General features: G+C 40.0%; 1 protein-coding gene across 2 annotated transcripts in view; it reads left to right on the top strand.

Moving 5' to 3' along the window:
* The window catches only part of coro2aa (coronin 2Aa), a 31,894-nt gene that overhangs the window by 6,453 nt on the left and 3,302 nt on the right, over window positions 1-22,139 (top strand). The window contains exons 1-11 of one of the 2 annotated variants that reach the window (XM_020591738.1): window positions 7,229-7,484; window positions 13,358-13,558; window positions 15,554-15,670; window positions 16,592-16,741; window positions 17,192-17,371; window positions 18,110-18,226; window positions 19,970-20,074; window positions 20,160-20,256; window positions 20,942-21,054; window positions 21,184-21,274; window positions 21,374-21,633. In XM_020591738.1, the coding sequence (XP_020447394.1) occupies window positions 13,358-13,558; window positions 15,554-15,670; window positions 16,592-16,741; window positions 17,192-17,371; window positions 18,110-18,226; window positions 19,970-20,074; window positions 20,160-20,256; window positions 20,942-21,054; window positions 21,184-21,274; window positions 21,374-21,633 (1,431 nt within the window). In that variant the 5' untranslated portion in view covers window positions 7,229-7,484. Of the gene's footprint in view, window positions 1-7,228; window positions 7,485-13,357; window positions 13,559-15,553; window positions 15,671-16,591; window positions 16,742-17,191; window positions 17,372-18,109; window positions 18,227-19,969; window positions 20,075-20,159; window positions 20,257-20,941; window positions 21,055-21,183; window positions 21,275-21,373; window positions 21,634-22,139 lie in introns of those variants that run through there. The other variant, XM_020591737.1, reaches the window with a different exon arrangement.

The raw sequence follows: 22,139 nt of genomic DNA, 5'->3' as shown, positions 1-22,139 counted from the left end.
TGGTAGCCATGCTGGTTAGGTGTCTCCAGCAAAGCACCCCCACACCATCACACCTCCTCCTCCATGCTTCCTAGTGGGAACCACACACTAAAATCTGTTCACCTTCAGCTGCATTTCACCAAGGCACAGCAGCTGGGAACAAAAATCTGAAATTTAGACTTAACAGACCAAAGTTCACATGTCCTTTTCTTTTGTTTCTTAGCCAAAGCAATGATCTTCTTCTTGCTTGTCTTTCTCAGTAGTGGTTTCTTTGCTACAATTTGATCATGAAGGCCTGATTTCACACAGCCTCCTCCGAGCAGTTGATGTCGAGATGTACTGTATCTGCTAATTGAACTCTGCGCTCTAATTTGAGGTGTTGTTAATTGGTGGATTCTGCAGCTGGTTTTAGTCTAATGGACTTGCCCTCTGCAGCTTGGTCATCCTTTACTGGGTCAGTTCTCGTGAGGGTCAGTTACCTCATAGCATTTGATGGTGTTTGCAACTATTTGCAGATTTTCCATATTGACTGACCTTCATGTTGTTTATCTGTTGAGTGATTCTTACCATAACATGGATTAAAAAGATTTTGGATACATTTTGTGTAGGCATTCTGGTCCCCAGACAGAGAATCCTTTGGTGATCCAGCATGTTAACACTGTTGAAATGTCCCGACTGCTGCAGGATGGATTACTGTGGCATTTGGTGCAGACATTTACATTCCCTCAGGATGAATTATAATCTATAAAATTCCTTGTAGTTGCTTTATGACCAAATACTGCAAAGCCATTGACCATCAGCCTCAGTTGTTCTGTGCTTTGTGTTTAGTGTCAATCAGTAAATATTAGCATGTTAGTTAATGAATAGTAAATATAAGCTTGACTAACCATCATCATGTTAGCATTGTCATTGTAAGCATATTAGTATGCTGACATTATTGTCTCCATGACTCATTTACAAAAGTAGAGCAAAAGTATTCACACAAAAAATAAGTACAATTTTAAAAATGAATGCTGACATTAGCATTTAGCTTAAAGCTCCATTCTGCCAAACAACTGTCTCATAGAGCTGCTAATACGGCTGTAGGCTATTGTTGCTGATGGGAAACGTCTACATGAAGGCCATCTGAAGTTGAAATATGATTTCTTTTATTGAAGTTTTGCATCCGGTGATAGTCCTTAAGTAGCAGTAGCACATCAGAGAGCTGCACGTTGTGTGTATCAAATGTCACAACACATGAATGCAGTTAGCTAATGGGTGTGGTCTGGGAGCAGTGTCCTCGGCCTGATAACAGGCTGTGCACTGCAGCAGTACAGCATCTGTGTATTGCTTATAAAGTGAGGTTGAGCCTATATAAAGGCAAGCTAATCCTCTTGAGCCACAGAAAGTGAAACTCACCTTGTCTACAGTTACTATGGTTAGCCTGGATGGATGGCTTTTTAGCTGCTGGTTCACTGACACTATTAAAATCAAGTGATGAGGATCTCTGTGACTTTTTTGGTCTGCTCGGAGGGGCAGGATTTTACTACTGTTGCTCAATAATTGATCATCATTCAGCCATTTCATCATTTAAAAATTAAAATTGTAATGTACACAAGACAAAAACTCTCTTCAGGCTTTGACCTGAGAGACACTCACTATCTGTGAGGATCTATAATTATAATTAACTCATATGATATTTTTTATTGTAAGTTCTGCAGTTTCCTAATAAGACACCTGTTCATACGTTGGAGATCATAGACTATATAAAAATATGGATGTGTCCATTTCCAACCTCAATGCAAAATTGAGGCCAAAACATTGCAAATACGGTGGCAGCCATCTTGCATTTATGATGACTTTTGCAGCCTGATTCTGTGCAGTAGTGACCAGAGGTGGAGCTGCATATCCTGATGTCAGTCATCCAAAATACACCTCTTTTTCTATCCTCAAATAACTTACTTGAAACTAACTTACCACTTGTACACAAATCAGCATGATAGAGTCTACCTAAAATAACAGAACTCACCTTTGCGAAAAACATATTTGATTGCACTTTTCATTTTTAGTTTGCTTCATGTCCCATCTGCTCACATGAAGGGGGCAGGGTTTATGACCTATACTCCAGTCAGAGTGGATTAAGAAGGAGAGTAGTGACACCTCCAGTGACTTCATAAGGACTGTTTTTTACACTAATGGTGGATCATAGCAATGTCGAATAGTTCCAAACATTAGGAGCAGTGCCATAGAGTTACATTGACCTGGCCGCTATCTTCCAAAGTAAGCTGAAATCAATAGCAGTACTTATACTTATGACATTTTAAGTTGGCGACATGTCAAGATACGTTTTACAACCTTCTTGACTGACTCCCTCAAATATTGGGTCACTTTAAGTGATTTAAGAAATACCAAGGTTCACTGTTGTAGCTATTCCTGCAAACCAGATATTTGTGTGTATGTGTTTGTTTGAACTATTATGTTCTACATCTATAATCATTACAGTTAGTTTTGTAAAAAGCGAGAGCAGTACATGTAAATTAGTTAATTTATAACACATTTAACTTAGATGTGATTCTTGATCTTTAAAGCCAATCAAATGTATTGTTTCTCTGATGTGAATCCAGGGGTTATTGGCCATGCAAACCACAATTCGGAGCCAGAGGTGATGTAAGCAGGCTGTTATATCACGGAATGGGAATTGTTCCAAACAGCTGTGTTAACGCAGATATTGGAGTGAATTAGACATGAAAGAACAAGATGCACATGCTAACATGACTTATGTAATGTTTAAGATAGCTGGTCTGCTGAGATCACCATCACATTAGTCGTACTTATGATGAAATGTGGCTCTCTGGAGTCAGAGACATCAGCAGCAATATTTTAGATTTGGTATTGATTATCTTATCAAAAACATCTCTGGTCTGCTTAAATGGATGGAACTCTGTTGTTCATCACCTCTGGTTTAGGGTAGTGTAGGCAAAGACTTATTGGTTAAAGCAGTGGGCTTAGTCACATACTGGCCTGTTGAGACACATGAATAGATTACAATCTTACTGGAAACATGATTATTCATGTTGTATCTTCATTCTTGTGTGTGTTACTGAGGTTCTTTACATAAACCTGTTCTCGCAGGTCATTTTTTCTTACGCACATCCATTCAGTCTTGTTGTGGTTGTGTAATACAACTGGACATGATTAAGCAGTATAGCACTTCCTCTGACAGTCTTGTCCGTCTTATCGTGATGATTGATCTACAAATCCAAAATAAATGTTTTCCTTGTCATCAAAAGAAGCTGCAATATGTTTGTTGCCTATAGAACCAAAACACCAGAGTTATGTGTTATGCTCTCAGAATTGTTTTAGAAACAGTTTCACTGTGTGTAAAACTCCATTTGTGAATTTAACATTCAGTCATGAGATTACTGTTGCTCCTCTTACATATTATGCTAACCATAAATCACCTTTTTCCCTCAAGTGCCTACATTGTCCCAAAATTGAGTATTAAGCGAATATACAGTACTGGGAAAGTTTTTACTTACTGGCCTGTGTGGTGACTTAAATCGGTATCGTCCCAGTGAATTCACACAGGTGTGGTTTCTCATTTGCAGAATAAAACAACATGCAAATTTATGGTAACCTGATAAAGTTTCACCTTTTTTTCATGTACAGGGGCTGCTAAGGACTTGCAAGTGGTGTCATGATGCAAAAGGGTTTTGTTTTAAGGAAGGTGTGGTCCTAAACAGCCAGTCAGACGTGCATTTGCTTTCACAAAGACTTGTGTAAATGAATTCGTCCTTTATGGTGGTTTCTGTGTACACTGGATTTCAATAGGTTTAGCTGACTTGTTCACTTACTGACTGCACCTGTTTAGGTAAGTGTTTACTTGAATGGGTCTGCACTGTTTGCTCAGTTGGTGAACACTTGACCCTTTAAATCCCAGGGGGAGAACATTCAGCACACTCAATGTAAAAAAAAAAAAAAACAACCCCAAATCTCACTGCAGTAGTTCAGCCACCAAACTGAGACACCGGATTGCACTTGGCACTGAAACCAGGTGTTTTACAGTCAAAACAGAGTCAGATGGTTAATGAGCGATGAGAAGGGCAGGTCCCTGTGTCTCTACAGTGTCAAAGGCTTTGGCCGATTTTCTCACAGGAGCTTGTTATTAGTATGAGGCTGTGATTAGAGAACAAGTCTCTGGTTTGACTGTTTGGAGAAGTCAGAAGCTTTTAGGACTCTTGTTCTGTCCTTATTGATAATTATCTCTCTCTCACACACACATCCAGAGCCAAGAGCTGAATGAAAGAAAATACAGAAGGTTACAACAAGTGGAGCTTCAGCTGTCGGTCTGCTTTGATAAGAGGAGTACACAGTGTCACTGGTCAGTGACTTCTGTCTGTCTGCTGAATGGTTGAACTCTTTGACACACTTGGGCACTGTGATACTGAACATGAACATAAAGCTGAACTGAAATTTGATGTTAGGTTTAGAATTAGGTATGTATTGAGTGTTGTCGCCACTTAATGATCCCGACACTTTGCTGTATCAGACCCCTGCCTTTGAGCCAACTGCTTCCCATGTCTTTACTAGTGGGTGTGTGTGTGTCCTGTCACTTATCTCAGAGACAGTGTGTGACCATTGGACTTTGTTGTGTATTTGGTGCAGATGTTTTTGTGGCCAACTGTAACAGTAGTTAACCACTTGTGCATGTGCATCGCCCATTAGCACGTTTTCTACAATCTGGAGCTTATCACGCTTTTCTGGAGGTTTTTTTTCCCATTTTTTATGCTTTTAAAATGCTTTTTCTCATTTGCATTACTGTAGAAGATATTATACTTTCTACTCCATTATATTGTCACTTTGTAGAAAAAGGTTTTATATTCAAAACATTTGACCATCTTATAAAATATGATGCACTGATATAGATTAATGGACCCAACAGTGTACTGTAAGGCACTAAAAAAAACATTTATTTGATCAAATTCAAATCAAAATTGGTTCAAACTGCATCCTCACTGTCCAGGTTATGCAGATTTGCTTAATACCTACCAAATTAGAAATGTTTGTTCTTGCTAACTTTGAATGCTGGTTTTTAAATTTTAAATGCAGGACTTTTATTTTCAGATGACTTTATTTTTGCATTGCCTATTATTCAAATAAATCAATTTATTCATCTGTTATTTATACAGGATGCTCCAGTGAGAGTAGTTAACTTTTGCATGGGGCACCCTGTGCACACCGGACGGTGAAAGCAAGGGTAAAAAGCCAACAGTTGGACAAACACAACATTACAAATAAAGGATGAGGAGAAAATTAAGAAAGGGTCTAAAATGGCCTTAAATGGTATCAAATCAATTAAAAAACAATTTAAATATAATAATGAGCTGAAAACCAGGTTGACCTTAAAGATCTGCACCTCACTAGGATCTAACCAGGCATTGTCGGGTACAGGCACGGTCATGATGATCTGATTACTGTACAGCCAACCTGAATCCTGGCACATTTGTGCATGAACGATTGATCAGCCCTTCAGTTACCCCCCTGTTTGATTGTGTGAAGGCTAGCTGTGAGTGGCCAGTGATTTTCAGCCCATTCTCATATCGACCTGTTAGCTATAGCCTCTGGTGCTAATGTGCCGTTGTGTAATGTTTCAATTCGACTTGGAGTGACAGCCACTGCCGTGCAGCAGCGACCACGTGAACATTTGAATGGGCCTAACGGACCAGTCACTGAGGAGCATCAGATCAAGCTTCACGGAAATCAGGGACCGCCAGAGATTATAAGCAATTTCCCTGTTGGAAAAATGTTTTATTAAGGGACAGCAACAAGTGACCCACAGTATGATAATTATACGTCTTTAGCATGTAATGGGTAGAACAGTAGCATTAGAATAGATACTGTATGTTTTCCACAGAATGCATTTATCTGATTGTGTGAAGCATACACCCATGCTGTTCTCATGAGCAGTCAGACTGCAGATGTGTAGAACTGTTTGTGATCACACCCGATTCTACGACACAGAACTTACCACAACTGTTTGGGCTGAATGTAGTTTGGCATGTGGTTTTCCACCACACAGGATATTTCCACTTAATGTGTTACTTGTCTCGAGGAGCTCGCCTTCACCACGTATCTTTAATGTCTCTCTTGCAAGTATAGAGCTAAAACGATAATCCATTGGTCAATCAAAAGAATGTTCTGTCATTTTTCAAGCAGAATTTCCAAATATTTACTGGTTCTATTATCTCACATGTGCTTACTGCTCTTCTTTGTCATGTATGTATGTGAAATATCTTTAGGCTTTAAGTTGTGGTTAAACAAGGGAAGTTGTGTTGGGCGTACTTCCTGACATTTCTTAGACTAAATGATTAATTGAGGATATATTTGATAATAAAATAATTGTTAATTGTAGTCCTACAAGCCCTTTTCCCAGCTTTCAGATTGCTTTAGGCCGCAGCTGTGCCTCATGCCTTTGTTTTTGATTCATTGATTTATCTACTGCACTTTTATTTCATATACTAAATTTTGGGCAGCTTATTATTGCACGGTACAAGCACTGTGTATTTGCATTTTATACAGTTTTGAATAATTTTATTTCTTATTTATTCTGATAAAAGCTGTTCTCTAATCTATTTCTTTGCCTAACTGGCTCTGCTTGAAAGGTACCATACAAATACAATTGCCTTTCCTTTGCAATAGGGCTGTAACTAATAAGTATTTTCCTTATAGATTCAGTCTGTTATTTTAGTCTGAGAAATGGCAACTGCTGGAACTCCCACAGCTCAAGGTGACACTTTAAAATTGCAGAATAGTTTGATTAATTTCCATTGACTAATTGATTAATTGAGGAATAGTTAGAACTCTGCTTGGAAGTACTGTTACTCATCACTACACTCAAGTGACATTTATAGCTAAGGAGAGAGATACAAAGGAGATGAATGTACTATGTGTTTATTAACTATGAAGTTAGTGAGAGGACACATCTGATAATAGGACATTTATTATTGCACAACAGAGGTGAAGAGGAACGTCTGCACTTTTCTGTTCCTCCTCCTGTCTTCTCAAAGCCCGAGTGAGAAACCCTGATTGAGCAAACACTGGAGGAGTGACGAGAGGGAGTGGCACTCAGGGAACGATTACCTGCCCCCTCTCTGTTTCTCTCTCTCTCACTCTGTCCTTAGTCCCCTCCCCTCTCAGGGAGTGTACACACTCCTGTGCTCTCCTGCTGCTTGTTCACAAACACATTCACCTTTGTGCTGCACACACGCATACTCATTTCTGACTTTGTGTGTGTGTACGTCAAAGTAGAAGCTGTGTTAGGACTCTGCTCAGACAGGACTTTAGGATTTTGGACGGTCAGTGTGGGCGTGTGTTAAGAAGAAGCAACATTGATCCACGTGCTTTTTTTTTTGGTGGGGGACTCAGGGTTTTTCTTTTTTTGGTTTGCTTCTCAGAGACAGACAAAACATTTTCTTACTCACAGACCAGCTGCTCCGTCTTGTACCGGTAACAACTCCCTCGACAGGGTGAGTGCTGCTGAGCTCCCTGTTTGCCTCTCTCACCCCCCTTGCTCAGTTGCACACACTTTTTCTTTCTCTTCCGTGTTGCCCGTCTCTCAGCTGCTTTCATGTCCTGCTCACTGTCTCAGCTAGTTTTTGATTCTACTATTGATCTTTCAGTCTTTACACCTCTGTCCACAAGTGTCTATGCGTGTAGGAACTCCCTTTTTTCCACAGGTCGCGTGCAGGAGACGGGCTAGATAACCCACAGTCTCTCTTCAGACCAGCTTTGCCTGAATTTGTGCATCTTTTAAAAAGAACTTTTCCCTGCATGGTAGATATTTATCTTGACAGCAGACTTGTATTGTTTTGTTAATTACCCTGTTGCCTCAGACTTGGTCACACAGCCACTAATTTTATGCCATGTGCATGGAAATACTTTCTATTTTTTTGCTCATGACCAAAAGGTCAAAATAAAACTAAAACGGTGAAAATGACATCATTATCTCCTGTCCCAGTTAACTCATCTCTACCCACAGATGGGTATTTATGGTGGCGTCCACCCTTAAAAACACTACCATTTACTGAAATGTGTCCCTTGTGGTTGAATTGCAGTCAGTATGAGGTCTTTTCATTAAGCTTGGTACCCTCTTTCTCACGTCAAGGTTTATGGACCCATGAGCATGCAGTGCTTTTCGTCCTAACTGTGGAAGTATAGAATAGAGCTGGGAATCAAACCACAATACTTGTTGAGTACCAACTAAAATGTGTCTGTAGCATTGCAAGGTTGCGCCGATTCTCAGGCTTGTTATTATTTTGATCCAGTTTTCTTTTCTAAATCATGGGATTTTTCAAATTTAAGGCTTAATTTAAAATTTTAGGCAAAGATCATTACCATTGATGCAGTTTTGCATATTTTCTTCCTAAATTTAAAAAACTGTGTTAAAACATGTTCATATTATTTTGTTAGGCTTCATATTTGTACCAATACAACATTTTTTTCAAACAATACACAACTTTACTTCTGGCCTATGTTTTTTAGCATCTGTGTCCTGTGTCAGTTTACAGTAATGATCTCTGTGTATACAGTGAGTTCATCCATGATTTATCTTATTGTCTTGTGCATTATTGTTTGCATGTTCCTCAGTGGCTAATGGATTCACAGCACAGGAACTCTGTGGGCAAATAATGGAAATGTCCTGAGTTAATGGGATAGCTGCTGAGATCAGTTTCATCATTCATCTTTGCGCCTACAGTGGTCCACTGTCGCATAGAAAATGAAAGGAAAACATAAAATGTTCACGGTGTTTGTTATAAACAAGACCAGCTTCCTAGTTCAGCTTTGACTTTCTTTTTTTTATGTGACCACACAGCTTCCCCATGCAGTCAGGGATTGTTACTGCCATTTCACGTGCTCACCTCTAGCACAACCCATCTGATCTCTTGTGCCACCGTGTTCCTAGATATCAGTACAATGCTGTCAGCACAGACAAAAACTAAATGCCCCAAACTATGAAAATTGGTTTCTGCTACATCGTCATAACTATTTGTACTAGATTGAGAAAATAATTTTCATTGTACGGTATCTTTTAAATTATTCTTTATTCGCTGTTTGACTCAGCTGTCAAACTGAGCAACACATAATCAGATGCTGCCACCAAAATACAGAATGGGGAGCCTGAAAGAAAACCAAATGGGGGGGCCAGTGAATCTCCAACGGTGACACGTTTGGCAGTATTTTCACAATACATAATGTTTATCACATCCATTGTTTTTCATTCACGAGTTGATTCTTCCAAATTATCCACACCCTGTCCACCAGACTCTATATACGTTAATCATTCATTTCCTTTTCTCCATGTATTCATACACCTGTAAAACAACAGAGGACCTGTTGTCAGCTAATTTAGGGCGGCTGTGGCTTAAGGAGTAGAACAGGTCATTTCCTAACCAGAGGATTAGTGGTTCGATTCCCGGCTTGTCCAGTCAACATGTCAAAGTGTCCTTGAGCAAGACACTGAACCCCCAGTTGCTCCCAGTGATAGTGTGAATGTGTGAGTGTTTGTGAGTGCGAATGGGTTAATGTCCAAGTAGTGTGAAAGCGCTTTGAGTGTGATGTAAATTGTAGAAAAGCTCTATACAAGTATAAGACCATTTACCATTTAATAATGAATATCTGACTAAATGTGCAGGCTTTCAAAACTTGGAGTACTTTTAAATTAAATTGCTAAGGCGGTGTAGAGTGTGTGAACATATTGGACTTTGCAGCTAATGCACTGCCATACTTTTGATAAAACAAACTAATATCTGGTTTTATGGGCTTGTGCACGAGTGTGTGAATAAGTTTCTTTGTTTACCTGTATCTTTTACAACCTGTGTGTATACTGCATGCATGCACAAAGCTAAGATTCTCCAGATAAAGAGTGAGTGTGCTCTGTCTTATCCTGTCTTTATCCTTTCATACTCATTCACATGCACGCTCTATAGCAGTGAAGTGGCTATTGGATTACCCGTGTGGCTGTTATCCCATTACAAAGGTTGTAATCTGTCTGTGTGTGATATCAGACAGTCCTAAACCAAAGAAAGTGTCTCACTCACTGAGACACAAAATTTATAGGTGTGCACACATACTACCTCAACATTTGTTCACACCTGTACATTACCCATCTTGAATTTCCCTTGAAGCCTTTACAAAATATTGCATCCATAAATCAAGGAGGCAGGGCTGGTGCATGCTTTGTTTTAGAAGCATTGGGTCCTCATTGTTAGGACAGGAAAGTCCTTGCAGACAAATATGTGGAGGTATTGATAGTATATCAGAGGGACAGGTGGGATTAGAAGATTTTCCTCCTCATAACTTTAGGCTCAAGTAACTGATATGTACACACCAGTGAGTAAACTTTGAACTCGCCCTCCTCCAGCATCGGGCCTTGGCAAGCCAAAGAGAGGAGCGGCTGCTTGTGTGCGTGTTTATGATTTATGAGGTGTTTAAAAGAATCTGTGAATACTGTGCACATCTATATATAAGCATTGACCCGCACAAGAACTCCGGCTGAGCAAACCAGATGTACAGTATATCTTTTTTAAAAAGCCATATCCGTGTTTTCAGTTTAGTTTTATGACCGTTTTTACAGCCCCCTCATTGCGGCTGCTGCTGTCTCACTGGTCATAGATGAAAATAAATTACCCCTTGATAAAAAGAACTGCATTTCCTTCCTTTATGTTTCCAGACATAAAGCCTGTCAGAGAAGTTCTGCATTTTTTTCTGCTGTCAGTGAACATACCTGACTGTCTTTTGATCAACAAGAAGGCGGTGTATAAAAAAAAAAAAAAAAGAAAGCCAGAATAGTGTTTTTCATCATCAGTTCTGAGAGGAGCCGGGCAGGCCGCCCACCGCCACCAGGATGCCTGCTGTGTACCTGCTGCAGGACCCAGCTGAAAGGAAGCTGCCTCTGACATTATTACAGCTCGCTTTTAGATGTGACTTCAGCATGAATGTTGACTACATCCAGAGTTCTCAGATTTAAATTTGCATGGACTTCCTAAGCTTTGTGTTCAGTCCTAAAAATGTAGGCAACCACTAATGGTGTTCATTGAGGGTGCCCGTCTCATTTGTGCTCCCCCCGCTCAATGTCGCCAAGTGCTTGCTCAAGGGGGATTTGTTGGGTTTTTCCTCTATAATAATAATTACAGTAAGGTGTAGACTTTTTACTTTGAGGTGACTTTTGCTGTGATTTGGCGCTATACAAATACAACTGAATTGAACTGAATTTGCAGTTTAGAATATTCACGAAGTTGCCTTTAAAAATGGCTGTTGCTGTAGAGCAAAGCAGATGGCATTTCTTCTACAGACACACAGCAGTGATAACACTCAGGAATGCATTTTGGGTACGTGCGCATTGCAACACATTATCAGAACTGAGTTTACATATTTGGAATAACTTAACTATGCTGAGTTTCTACTGTAGGAATGCCTTACAGTAGGTCAAAGTATACTGTACATAACCAGGTGGGGTACATGTTCCTTTGTACCCCAAAACCATTATTTGACTAATTTATGATAAAATTGCCAGTAGGTCAGTCCACGTTGTTTCAGCAGCTGCTGGATGGATTAGATCTATGTTCTGCAGAAGATGAATCATAATAATTCTGGTGATCCTCTGACTTCTCCTTTAGCACCACTTCCACATTGATAATTGTGGTGTTTGTGTGAATTTCTCAACAACTATTGGATAGATTGTTAAATGCCGACAGTCGTAATTAGGTTTGTGTTTCTATTATTGTAGTTGTGAGTGCCAGAAAAGGCCTGCTGCTTTTGTTATCCATGTTTTTCTGACCTATACATTGACCTGTGTCGCTGACATATAACTGTTGATGTTTGAATATTGGTATTGGACTACGTTGTGGGAAGGCTGTCAAACTGAATTGCCCATATGGGATTAATAAAATTATTTGAATCTAGTTGACACATCACATAATCTTCATCTCAGGAATAATTGTAATAACTTTGGTCAATCCCTAAATTTTCAACTAGCATCATTATTAGGTCAGAATTAAAAATTTTCAAATATCATTACTTTCTGGCATTTTATTGACAGAGTCATGAATCAGTTGAGATATCAGTTCTGAAATAAGATGTTCACTTGGTGAGTGAGTGGCATATTAAGCAAGTAGGATGATCCTGTGAATGTGAGAGATGGATGCAGTCAGACTTGGCAGGTAGGGACAACATTCCAGTGTGACTGAGGCCCTCACCTATAGCTCGCTAGTAGAACATGAGAGGTGGAGGAGTAAACTGAGATGTGGTGAGCCATGATCTCCACCCATCTGTTACTTTGGGAATCCCCCCCCCCTCCAAAATGTCTCCCCCTGTCAGTCTTTCAGCTTGTTTCTAGCCGGCAGCACTGCAGCTACCATGTTAACCAGATGCTGTTATTTTTGCTTCCCAGTGATGACACACTGTTTGCATACTGGCTTTGTTTACTCAGCCAAGTAGGCAGCTCACATAAGCCGGGTGAGTGATATCATTATCTTTAGCGGCAGGAATCATTTTTAGATGTTATGATTTTAAGAAAGACTGGTGATGGGGTTGTACCTACTGTTGTTTGCCTTGGTCTCTGTTAATTGCTACTATAGAACTGCTCTCTGGCATTGGGGAACATCTTTTCCATCAACTTCCTCCACCCCTAATTCATAAGTAATGACCATGCAGGAAGCCTAACCAAGTAGCAGAGCAGACATGCTGCCTGGCAGGCTTTGTCCCAGTGGGCCAGAACTGTTTATCTCTCACAATAATGACATATGCATCGATTGGTTTAAGGAAAGCTAAAGGTAGCTAAAACGAGACTCAGGATTAGGGAAGACTCTCAGCTTTTAATCTTAATTTATAATAGACTGAGTGATTTTTGGAAATAACTTGTAAGCTCTTTTTATACAAAACTTGTATTTGCTGACCAAGAGATATTAACCAAAAACATAAGTGAAAAGTGATATTACCAATGATATAATTCAGTTTGTAAATCAGGATTTCTAAGAAGTGGACTGACGCTGCCCCGTTAAACAGAATAATGTGAAAACACCGTTTCTGACAAACTGTGCACATACAATAGGCGGTACAGTAGATGTCTGATATTTTAGGGCATATAAACATAAAAAATAGGTTTCTGAGTTTAGGGGGTCTTCAACAAAGCAGTGTGTCTTGAGTTTTTGGGGGAATCGATCAGTATAACGCTACTGCAGGGTGACTGCTGTACATGCTTTGCAGAATTGATCACATCTGCCCTAACTCTACTTTCTTTTGACATCTATAAATGGCTCCATTACCCTAACTGTGTGAGATGGATGGTTCTCCTTGACTGACCTCTCATTTCCTCCCTCTCTCTCTCTCTCTCCTCTCTCAGATGACATGGCGTCCTCAGTACCGCAGCTCCAAGTTCCGCCATGTGTTTGGTAAGGCTGCCACCAAGGAGAGCTGCTATGATGGTGTGCCAATCACATGCAATGTGCAGGACAACAACTTCTGTGCTGTCAACCCACTTTTCCTGGCAGTCATCACCGAATGTGCTGGGGGAGGGACCTTCTTAGTCCTGTCTGTCCATCATGTGAGTATCTGCACCTCATGGTAGAATTTACAGACTCATGGCAGTTTTCTAAAGTGGTGGTTGCACCACTTCACTCAAAGTGTAGATGAGAGGTCCAGTGAAATGGTCCCATTGTTTTGCTGATTTGTACTCTGCAGGGAGACAATTTCTCTTGCTACAAAGACAGAAATAGCCTGCTTCCAGACCTCTGAATCTCAGTCTTTTAAAGTGATTCGAGTAAGTAAGTTTTGTTCTAGTAGGTGTTCCTGTCGGTGGAAAACAGAGTTTTGCATTCAAGATTAAATTAAGAATGAGCTAGCGCACTGTCCGCTAGTTCTGTGTGACTACTCTGAACTATACATGGCTGTTTTCTCACATAGGCTCACTCCAGCTCACTTGGACATTATGCAGACTTTGTACTAGGGAGTTGACAGAATAAAGTCCGCTTAATGTCTGGGTGCTGTTCTCACATACAGCTTCTCTGTGTAATGTCTAGATCATTTCAGGGTTCCAGTGGAGTGAAAGTGGCTTAAGTCAGAAGCAACTATGGAGAGAAGAAAAGTTTTCCCTTACAAAAACTACAAATGTTTGATTTTTTTTTTTTATATTCTGGTTTTGTCTGCATTGGACAGCAATATATTTTGGGGACAAAATCTTATCATTTATTTCATGTTTATTACATTTTCATGTATCTTTGTTTCTGTACACGCAGCACACCTGGATACAGAATAATGTAGAAGTAGCACATTTGCAGTGCAGTCAAAAGAAACTAAATACCTAGAAACCCCCGGCAGCTCATTCAGTACAACCTAAAAATAGCTTGTGGTTTTAACTTTCCCCCTCTTTATTCATTCATCAAATTTACCTTGTACGTGATTCATCAGTCGCTCTTCCAGACATTATTTATGCACATTATCACATTCAATGGTGTTAATCAATAACAATAATGATCTCTGAGGTAAACTTTACACATGTACTAGTTAAATGTACAGTCCTGCTGTATACCTCCAGTCCAGAGAGATTCATCAAGCTGAACACCTCCCCCTCCCTTCTCCCTCTCTCTGCCTGTCTCCATCTTTTAAGTTGCAATTATCACTACCCTCCTGATATGGACAGGAATTGCATATAAGCTTAGGAATGACATAATTCATCCCCTCTTTCCCGCCCTTCACTATCTCAAAGAGCTGAAACTCCCACTTTCGGCGCTGCATCCCACCTATGTGTGTGCATTTACAGATGTAGTAAGTGTTTGTTCTTTGGAGAATGTCGTTAACACAAATATATAAAAGAACTTAAGAATGATGTTCTACTTTCCTGCGTACGTGTTAGGTTTACGTGTTAGGTTTACGTGTTAGGTTTTCTGGAAACACAGATAATAGTTACATCATTCTTTTGTTTCAAACACACCTTACCTGCACAGTAATCTAGCCTGCAGGTGTGTGTGTGTCAGTTCAAAGATCTGTTCTCTTTGTACAAACAGGATAATTAGTGGTCCTGTTGAGGCAGACAATGTTCAGCAAGGCTCAGTGACTTTTCCTTTATAACTGGGTCATCGAATACCAGGGTGGTGTGCCACAAATGTTTTGTGCAGTTTAGTTTAAGTTGTTTAATGTTAATGTGTTGGATGGTTTGAATGCTTGCGAGCTGAGATACTTGTCCTGACCTGTAAAGATGGACCTGTCCTAACTTTGTGGATCTGACTGGTTGTCTTTCTTTAAAGCTGCGCTGATCAATATTTTTATATTAAAGGGGATCTCCACTGATTTTACACGTAACAGTCTGTTAACAGTTCTTGGGGAGTAACTACTACATATGTGAGTAGTAAAACACAAGAGGTTCATAGAAGTTTAAAATACAAGTTATAAATATTTGAAACACTACAATAACATATACAGATGTCCTTATATCTGCTTATAACTACATTGTGTTATAAAGCATTTATTAAATGCTTTTATAGTGTTAGTAGGGGCTTTAAAGTAAAATGTTTAATTATTTTTATTTGTGTTTTTCTATCAGACAGGTAAAGTGGACCCTCATCATCCCAGAGTGTCGGGCCACAGAGGAAATGTGTTAGACATCAAATGGAATCCCTTCAATGACTACTGCATTGCCTCCTGCTCTGAGGATGCCACGGTTTGTAGACACACATGGTGAATCCCAATTCCTTTATTTTATTGTTCCTCGATTCCTCGCTCGACCCAGAAGCCATTCCAGTCCGCCATGATGAAGGCTGTCCCACAGCTTTTATTTCTGCTCTGAGGAGTGAGGAGGCTGCTGGAGGAGCTATAACCAAGGATACACGAGTGTATCCTTTACGGAAGTCTCTTGCAGACTGACACACCCCTTTTTTGGACATCAGTTTGTGATTGGACGCTTCACATAAAGGATCAGCGGAAAGGTTGTCTCGTGTCAGTTTAAACGTGTTTCCTTGATTCTTCCTCCTAGCAGTTTCTCCTTGCATCATTTCCTTGCATCTTGCGTGGGCAGAACTAAGACATAAGGAAAAGGCACGAGTGAGGGAAACATGGATGCAATTAAGGGAACTGGGATTCACCTACACACTCACACACATTTGTTTTCATCCCTTGTGGGGACTTTACATTGAATTACAGTATATTCATTTCCTGGAGACTTGCTCTAGCCTTAACAAAAAATTACTTACCTACCTCTTACCCTAACCTTAAGCCAAGCTGTCGCTTTACATGAAGGCTGGGTCCTCCACAGTGTAAGGCCACACACAAACAAAGTACATTATCTGAAAGGATTCAGTGACTTTATCATTTGCCCTGGAATATGAGCATGTTGCAGTTTAGCCTTTCTCACATTCCTCAGCTGTGACCTGGCAGAGTGGATCAGATCAAATCCCCATAGACAGACAGACAGAGAAAGAAGAGCCATCAGGTTTTGCGTCTTATTTAGACTTGTTTTGCAAACAAGCATCCTGTGATTTTTACATTGGCTATTTTACCAAACTTTAGAGATTTTATGTGCAGAGATTGCTTTTTAATGTTTGTTAATTTGATGTAGTGTGTGTGTGTGTGTCTGCGTCTGCAGGTGAAAGTGTGGGAAATCCCTCCTCATGGTGTGCTGAAGACCCTTTCAGTGCCATGGAAGGAGCTCCAAGGTCACAGCCGCAGAGTGAACCTCATTGAATGGCACCCAACTGCTAACAACATCCTCTTCAGTACAGCCTACGACTACCAGGTAACACAAATATACAAACTAACCCTAACGCAAACTTGCAAGAAGTTAGCTCAGGATGGACTGTGACATATACTGTAAGCAATTGTGTGTTAAAGTGCAGCCAAACAGGTCACAGCACTTTGTAGCAGCCTAGTTCTTGGTTATGAATCATGATAAAGATCCTTTGTGGCTACAATACAACTCACTGATTATTATAGTATTGTCCTATCAAGAACCCACATATGACAAACGTGGTCTCACTGTAGCGCTGCAAACTACACTGCAGTCCTGTTACACACGACGTATTTTTACTTTGTGCGGTTATGTAATTGTTCCTTTTAATTTGCATTGAATGTTTTAATCAACTTTGCATTCTAATGTTTTATCTATTTGCCTTGCCTTGAAAACTTCCTCCCTAACTAGCACATTTATGCATGAAAATAAATAGTGTCTATCCTTCTACACATCCAGATAATGATCTGGAACCTGGATTGTGCAGAGCCTGTGATAAAAAATCCTGTACGAACCATCAGCAATCACACAGACGTGGTTCTCTCAATGTCTTTCAACACTGACGGCAGCCTGCTCGCCACCACGTGCAAGGACAGGAAGGTTCGACTGATGGAGCCGCGCTCAGGAAGCCTGCTGCAGGTGATACTCTTTGTGTGCACGTGTTGTTGTTGTTTGTAACTTTATCTGCAGCAACAATCCTGCAACAACATTTAAGGAAATACATTGTTCTGGCTTTGATATTTTATTCACTAGCCTAATTTAATTTAACACAATCCCAGTATTTGTTTTTTATTTCAGAATACAGGGAATTTATCACAGTTTATATTATCATTATCATATTAAAAAGTTTAAAACATGATTTTAAAAGGACTGAAATATGATGATGTCTGGTTCTATATAACCTTGTTTTTCATACTCTAATCTTTGATTTGTTTTATAAAGTGCAATGTAATTTGACCTCTTTTGTTATTAAAATGAAGTTCTGTGAGACGTTTAAAGGGAAAAATCGCTCCTTGTTGAACTGAGTGCTGAAAGTCTGCTTCTGTGTTAACTATTAATGTTAGACTAAAGCTGCATTTTGGATCAGCTGATATTCTAAAGAGATCAACTCCAGATATCTTGCAGTGAAAATGACTGAAACCTGAAAACCTTGAGCTTTAGTTCTAGTTTTCCATCGCATGAAAGCTAATATTGCATAAGTAGCGTTGATCCAGCACCACACAGCCAGACTGGACACCTTTTGTCTGGACTGGCCCCTACCATAACTCCATAGACCTCAGCGTCACCAGTCATGAATTGGTATGCTCTGACTCCTTTTGCCTGTTGTTGCCTTACACTGTACATACCAAATGTGTCTGCTGTGTCACCTATTTGCAGGAAGCCAGCTGCAAGACGCACAAGGCCAGTAAGGTGCTGATCCTTGGTAACCTGAAGCTGCTCCTCACATCGGGCACTTCATGCTATAACGATCGACAGATAGCTCTGTGGGATCAGGTGAGAGCCACCTAACAGCAATGCGAGAAATAGTTTGTGTCTCGTCTCAAAGGGTCATGTACGAGCTTTCACTGGGCTTTTTTTTCTTTAGCTCTTAATCAGAAAATGGTGCTGGATCAGGTGTCATAATGTGGAATTTTGGTCACGTGATGACACACATGATCATTTGCTCTCAAGTTACTGATGTTCCAGATTTCAGGTGACACCCAAGCTGCATCTCATTCTATCTGTTTACTGATGAACACTGTGAGATGTGGTTAAATGCTCTGAAAAAGCTTGAAAGTGGACATTGAGTTGAGATCATTTTGGCACAGGAGGAGCAGACAATTCAGCTCCCAGTGAGTCCACTACAAACACCAGTCAGGTTTTGGAGCATAAGCAGTAGATAGAAGACAAGAGGAACCTAGTTTACATATCAGGATAATGTTATAGCTTTGTTTTCTATCACTTCATCACAAATGAAATGATTTATGAATGAAGGAAGAAAATGTCCAGTGCTGTATTTAACGCTGTACGGTCCAATTTGAGTTCTAGCCTCGCATGCTGTCTAGCTATAGCGAGAAAAGTGAAAACTAGAAATACAATTTCACACAAACTGAACCAGTAAAGACGAGCTGCATTTAATGTTCGGTTTTTGTTAATACTTGTTAGTGTGACCACTATTCATTTAACGGCTGAAGCAACTTTTTGTGGACTGTAACATGAAAAGGAGTTTGTGATGCAGCTTTTCTTCATCATCATCACAGAATTTGTAACTGAACTGTGCAAATAACAACGAGACAATAACATAACCAAATGACATAAATATAACTTGCAGGTGTATTGTTCTACTTGCGGTGAGAGCAGTTGCAGTTTGAGGTGCTCTTAAATTGTGTTAAAGGTGTTCCTATTTCTTTATCCAACCAATTTATATTATGAAGCTAATCACTAGCTAATAAACAAGTGCATCTCGTGTAAGGTGAGAAATGTTTTGAACATAACTATGGGACGTCATATACAGCAACTCACTGATTTTGCTCCAAATGGCCTCCTGTGTGTAACCAACACTTGGACTGTACAACCACATTAGCAGTTCCCCTCAAACTTCTCCCCTGGGTAAATATAAGTAACTGTTTTAGGCTTATTTCACAAAAGAAAATTTTTGTTTTTCCGCCATCATTGACCATCTCACAATCACTCCAATTTAATGTATATTTGTCTGAAGGGGGCACAGCTCCAGTACTAGACTGAGAATCACTGCATAGGTAAAACTAGCTTCAACAGTAAAATACTGCTCTACATTGATGTACTAGTATGTGCAATCTTTTAATACTTCCTTTACCACTGATGATCTTATGGTTCTTAAAATACTGCAAAACTCCTCGTAGACCTACACAATATGAATTCAGATTCACAGCTCTGCCATCTAGTGGACAAATGAGTGGACAAGCTAATTTTCTCATCATACCTGAAGAGTTCACTGAGCCAGTGTTGGAGTTGAAGTCATTTTCTTATTGATTATGTCAGTGCCATTCACTCTGATCAGGCCTGTTAGTCTGGGGTAGTCTGGTCTGTTCTGATGTGTGAGGAGGATGATGGCTGAAGCACAGATTAGAGATTGAGCACTCCGTGTTTTAAAGTGCTGGAGAGCACTTCTTATGCAGATGCTGATTTAAGTGATTGAGTGTTGTGATATCAGGGAAGGATGTATGTGTTGTTTATGTGTTATTTTTGATCATTTTGTTTTTTAATTTTTGTTTGCAGGATGATCTGTCTGTGCCATTGTTAGAAGAAAACCTGGATGGCTCATCAGGAGCCCTCTTTCCTTTCTACGACCCTGACACACACATGCTCTACCTTGCTGGGAAAGTGGGTGTCTAAAAGCAACTAGAGACTGTCTACATAGTTATACACTGAATACTTCATCACAAAGACATCTATTTTCTCTTGTCAGGGTGACGGAAATATCAGGTACTACGAGATCAGCTCAGAAAAACCATACATCCACTACTTAACAGAGTACCGCTCCAACTTACCTCAGAAAGGAATGGGTAAGTAACAAACACACACATAGACATACACACGGTCATATCTTAAAGTCAAATAGAAATATGAAGTTACAGCTACTACATATATGTATCTCTAACAAAGCCCCTCTTTTGTTGGGTGGTTCACTGAATTTTAATGTGTTAAATGTTAAAGTCTGTTGATGTTGGTTTGGAAACTGCGCCTGCATTGTGGCTGTGCCGACTCTCGTGCATGTGTAAGCAAACCTGCTGTGCAAATAAGGCTACAGCATTTGAATAGCCAAACCAGCTGATCAAAGCAGAGTTGTAAATCATGGCTCTTTCCATACTTTGCTGTATGTGGTGAAAGGAGAGTAGACACAAGAATGTTACAGGATGGAACATTTTTAGCATCTAGTGTATGATTTTGCTAGGACAGCATTAGCTTTGTTATTTTTCAATCACAGTACACAATCACTATATAAATTTTTTATGGGGTGTGATAGACGTTGATAATCATCATAATGTTCTATGTGAATAAATTAGGCTTCTTGAGAAATTCTACATCGGATATAATCAATTTGTTGATGATGAGTTGGGTCACTGCCAAAGGGCTAATAATACTGTTTGTACTAAAACCACAGGGTAGATATAGTATAGTACAGCAGTGCAGTAGAAGAAGCAAGTTTTCTGTGAGACGAACAGTTTCAGCTTCCTTGTTCTCCTGCAGGTGTGATGCCAAAGAGAGGTCTGGATGTGAGTTCCTGTGAGGTGTTCAGGTTCTACAAACTGGTGACAGTCAAGAGTCTCATTGAGTCTCTGTCTATGATCGTACCCCGGAGGGTAAGAGGACATTCAGCCGCATAAACTCCAATCAAAAGACGCCAGGAAATATTAGAGAAGCACGTTTTAAGTGTAATAAATTGTAGAGACCTATTTTAATGTCTGAATGCACTGCATGTGTGTTTCCAGTCAGAGTCGTACCAAGAAGACATCTATCCAATGACTGCGGGGAACATGCCTGCTCTGACTGCTGAGGAGTGGCTCAGTGGCATCAACAAAGGTCAGAAAAGATTTATGTTTGTGATGTGGTGGGGACTATACAGGTCCTGTTGCCAGGTTATGCAAGTTATCTTCCTTCTGGTTCCTCTCTGTCTTTTAGGCCCTGTGTTGATGTCCTTGAAGCCTGGAAGTCAAGTAGCTGAGTCGTATACAGAGATGAGCAAAGGGCTGGGAAATTTACTGGATGCTCGTAGGTCTGCCAACACACCAAGCAAGCTACAACTGGCGTACATTAAGGACCAACTAGGGACCAAAGACAGCAAAGAGGGCAGCAGCCATAGAGCTGACGACAGGATTCAGACACATGTTAGCAACGGAGAAGACCTCGCACTTTTCTCTCCTCCGAGGACGGAGAATGAGGTACTGAATGATTTTGGTGTTTCTGTAGTGTTTGTTGGTCAGTCCACCACTTTGGTTTTATTCTAAAATGTCTCAGCTGTTAGATGGATTGCTGTGAAATTTGGAACAGACCTTCATAGTCCCCAGAGGATGAATACCAATGATGATGGCCTATCTTTTTATCAGGTGCCATCATGAGATTGATATTTGTGGTTTTGAGTGAAAACTGTTGACAACTATTGGATAGATTGCTATGAAATTTGGTGCATACATTCATTTTTCCTATATGATGAATAGAAATAACTTTAGCAATCCATTCCGTTTTCATCTAGTGCTCAATGTCAATATCAAGTTAGAATTTTAATGGAGTCACTAGCATGGCTGTAGTCTTATTAGTCAGAACTTCTCTCATCTGAATTGTGGCAGCTGGACAACAATGACAACAAACACTATGTTTTATCTGCCCCATCTCCAGTGAAAATACCAACCTTGATACATTCCAGTATATTGTGTATATGTTTTGTCCA

The sequence above is a fragment of the Monopterus albus genome, unplaced genomic scaffold (genome assembly GCF_001952655.1).
Source record: "Monopterus albus unplaced genomic scaffold, M_albus_1.0 scaffold15.1, whole genome shotgun sequence".
Lineage (NCBI taxonomy): Eukaryota > Metazoa > Chordata > Actinopteri > Synbranchiformes > Synbranchidae > Monopterus > Monopterus albus.
The sequence above is the reverse complement of the archived record's forward strand: the minus strand, read 5'-3'. Positions and strand labels throughout refer to the sequence as shown.